This window comes from Benincasa hispida, chromosome 12 (assembly GCF_027475165.1).
Source record: "Benincasa hispida cultivar pf3 chromosome 12, pf3_genome.v1.1, whole genome shotgun sequence".
Classification (NCBI taxonomy): Eukaryota; Viridiplantae; Streptophyta; class Magnoliopsida; order Cucurbitales; family Cucurbitaceae; genus Benincasa; species Benincasa hispida.
Window position 1 is genome coordinate 28,916,542 of NC_143489.1, and position 3,258 is coordinate 28,919,799.

The following is a 3,258-nucleotide window of genomic DNA, read 5'->3' on the forward strand; positions in this document are numbered from 1 at the left end:
CCATCTTTTACAACATGTCCGGTCTTCTGATCCAGGCCTGGCCCACTAAAATCTTATTCAAATTTGAAGATTCACTTCAAATTTACAATTCACTCCTTCACATAATAAAAATGAGTGGTTTTTTTTTTCCTTGATCTCTTTGATATTTAAGTGAATTAATTAACAAACTAAAATTTAAATGATTAAAAAAGAAAGTTAAAATTTAGTCCTTATTATTAAGGAACCATAAAGACTTTTAAAACTTTCTTCCAATTATAGGGATCAAATTTTGTAATTTAATCCTTAAATTATTAAATCCATCTATTTAATATTATTAATTAATCAACCATTTATTTTTTTCTCTTATAAACTCCAACCAACATTTTTTTGTTCAAGTTCTACAAAATGAGAAGAAAGAATTATAATTTTCCACATCTTTACTAAAAGTGCATGACAACCTCACCTAAATATAGAAAATTATCTCCTCAAGCCATATGGACCAAATATCAAAAAATAAATATATTTTTTTTAATATTTTCAAATTAATCAATTAACTATTTTGTTTTTAAAAAGAAATATCATCGATTGAATCAGACTAAATTGTAAATTTCATCTCTATGATCCGAAAAAAGTTGGAATTTAGTTAAATCTTTTTAGAAAATATATATTTTTTAAATTTAGTAAAACAAAGGTAGATAGTAGAAAATTGAAACTTATACGTCTCAATTCTTGTCGAGTTATCTTCATGTTCAAAAGTAAAATTCTCCCAGCAGGCCATTTTATTACTATTTTCTTATTTTTCTTATTTTTGTTGCTTATTACTATTCTCCAAGCTTATACTATTTTCTTATTTTTATTTCAACAATTTTATTACTATTTAATTTTTTTTTTGGAAATGAGTAATTACAATTTATAGCAACATTTGCTTTTCTTGAATCCTCTATAATTGTTATCTAAAACAAGAAAAAGAATCCTCAATCATTGTGATATTCCTCTTCGTAAGCTTCCCTGAACACTTATTTTTGTCTGAATTTTTCGTGGTTTGTTTTTTCCCTATCTCCATCTTCAGCCCGATTGAAGCTTCCGGGATTTTCTTCTTCGGTGAGTATTCTCTCTGACTTATATTTACCTTCTTCTCTATTTCATCGAACAGTTTCTGATTAGTTTAGTTGCTTTCAATTTTGCTTATAATTTGAGGAAACCACATTTGATCTTTCAACGAAACTTCTAATTTTCTCTAGCTGATTAGCTCTAAAATCCACTCCCATGTCCTGTTCTTGACTTCTGGTTGTTTTAGCTTTCAGATTTTGATTATATATCTTCCAATTTCTCTTTGATTCATCGCAGAAACAGACAACTGGTGGTTCTAATAATTACCCAAAATCGAGATGGCTGATTACTTTAGTGTCCTAGTAGATCGAAATGGAGTGAGGTCGAGTAGTGAAGATCTGCTTACCGCGATTATGCCATTAATGAAGCTTCTCTCCCTCACAGCAATAGGTTTATTACTTTCCCACCCAAAAATCCAAATGATCCCAAGAGAAACCCTAAGGCTCCTAAGCAAACTTGTTTTTGCCCTGTTCTTGCCCTGTCTAATCTTCACCTATCTGGGTGAGAGCATTACGCTTGAGAATATTGCTAAATGGTGGTTTATCCCTGTAAATGTTTTGATTAGTACTGGAATTGGATGTCTTCTAGGGTTCTTGGTAGTGATTCTATGTCGTCCTCCTCCTCCGTTAGTTCGATTCACCATCATCTCGACCGCGTTTGGTAACACCGGGAATCTTCCCCTTGCCATTGTTAGTTCTGTCTGCCATACTGCTGATAACCCTTTTGGGAAACATTGTCACTCAAGAGGGGTTTCTTATGTTTCCTTTTGCCAGTGGGTTTCTGTTATTCTAGCTTATACTCTTGTGTATCATATGATGGAGCCTCCATTGGAATTTTATGAGATTGTTGAGGAAGGCACTGAGATTGAAGAATTGGTTGAAACTAATGATAATGATGTAAGTAAGCCACTTCTTATGGAAGCCGAATGGCCCGGGATTGAAGAAAAAGAAACCGAGCATTGTAAAGCACCCTTCATTGCTAGGATCTTCAATAGCATTTCAAATGTTTCTCAATCTTCATTTCCTGATCTTGATCACTCTAGAGATAGTAGTAGTACTCCTACATACCCCGAATCCATTAGGTGTTTGGCTGAACCAAGAGTTGTGAGGAAAATAAGAATTGTAGCTGAACAAACTCCTATACAGCATATTCTGCAGCCCCCAACCATTGCTTCTTTGTTAGCCATCATTGTTGGGTTAGTACCTCAAATCAAAGCATTCTTCTTTGGCGCTGACGCTCCGCTATTATTCATCTCCAATAGTTTAGAAATTTTTGCTGGTGCAATGGTGCCTTTCGTAATGCTAATCTTGGGTGGCATGCTTGCCGAAGGGCCTAATGAATCATCTACACTCGGCCTACGTACTACAATCGGCATATGCATTGCAAGACTTTTGGTCCTTCCTGTATTAGGAATCGGGATTGTCGTAGCTGCCGATAAACTGAACTTTCTAGTTCATGGTGATCCAATGTACAAATTTGTGCTTCTATTGCAGTACACAACACCAACTGCCATTTTGTTAGGAGCACTTGCCAGCTTGAGGGGATATGCAGTTAGAGAGGCCTCAGCTCTACTGTTTTGGGAACATGTTTTTGCCCTCCTCTCCCTCTCTCTTTATATCTTTGTTTACTTTAAGGCTGTGATATAAGGATAGTTCTGCTACGAACTGTACGAGTTATATCAAAGGCTGTTTCATTCTAAGGAAATAATTCTCTTCCTTCTCTGTTGTATGATGCTCAATTACTGGTTGCTTGTATAGCTTGGGTTACAAACTTGTGGTATGTGAATTTGTTTAATCTAAGCTACAAAATGTAGTATGAATTGAATTTTTATACGTCACTTTGTAGGTTATATATTAAAATTTCTAGACCTGTGTGAGCTAATTGGGTTCTTAATATCTCTCTTTAGTGGTATGAGTTTAGAACTGAGTTATCAGATTAATTAATACATCTTCACTTTGACATAATCTATTCACACTATTAAGAATTTGAAATTGGAGATGATGCGATTCTTTTTCCCTTTTCAATTTAGCAGTGAGGATGAGAATGTTAGGTTCCTACCCCTATACTCAGTACAATCCAACAATATAACCACCACGGTAATAACCAGCAAAACAGAGCAACTAGGGGTGTTCAAAAAATCCGATATCCCGAAAAAATCAATCAACCTAA

General features: G+C 34.4%; 1 protein-coding gene across 1 annotated transcript; it reads left to right on the top strand.

Annotated features, from left to right (window-relative positions):
- Positions 1 to 724: 724 nt before the first annotated feature.
- Positions 725 to 2,921, top strand: LOC120068290 (Auxin efflux carrier family protein). Its single transcript, XM_039020009.2, has 2 exons — positions 725 to 1,080; positions 1,327 to 2,921. Exon 2 carries the CDS (start codon positions 1,368 to 1,370, stop codon positions 2,733 to 2,735), a length of 1,368 nt encoding a protein of 455 aa, XP_038875937.1. The 5' UTR covers positions 725 to 1,080; positions 1,327 to 1,367; the 3' UTR covers positions 2,736 to 2,921.
- The last annotated feature ends 337 nt before the right edge of the window (positions 2,922 to 3,258 follow it).

What these genes read in the sequence shown, in the direction of transcription:
- LOC120068290 (XM_039020009.2), top strand. Translation starts at nt 1,368, where the DNA reads ATGGCTGATTACTTTAGTGTCCTAGTAGATCGAAATGGAGTGAGGTCG.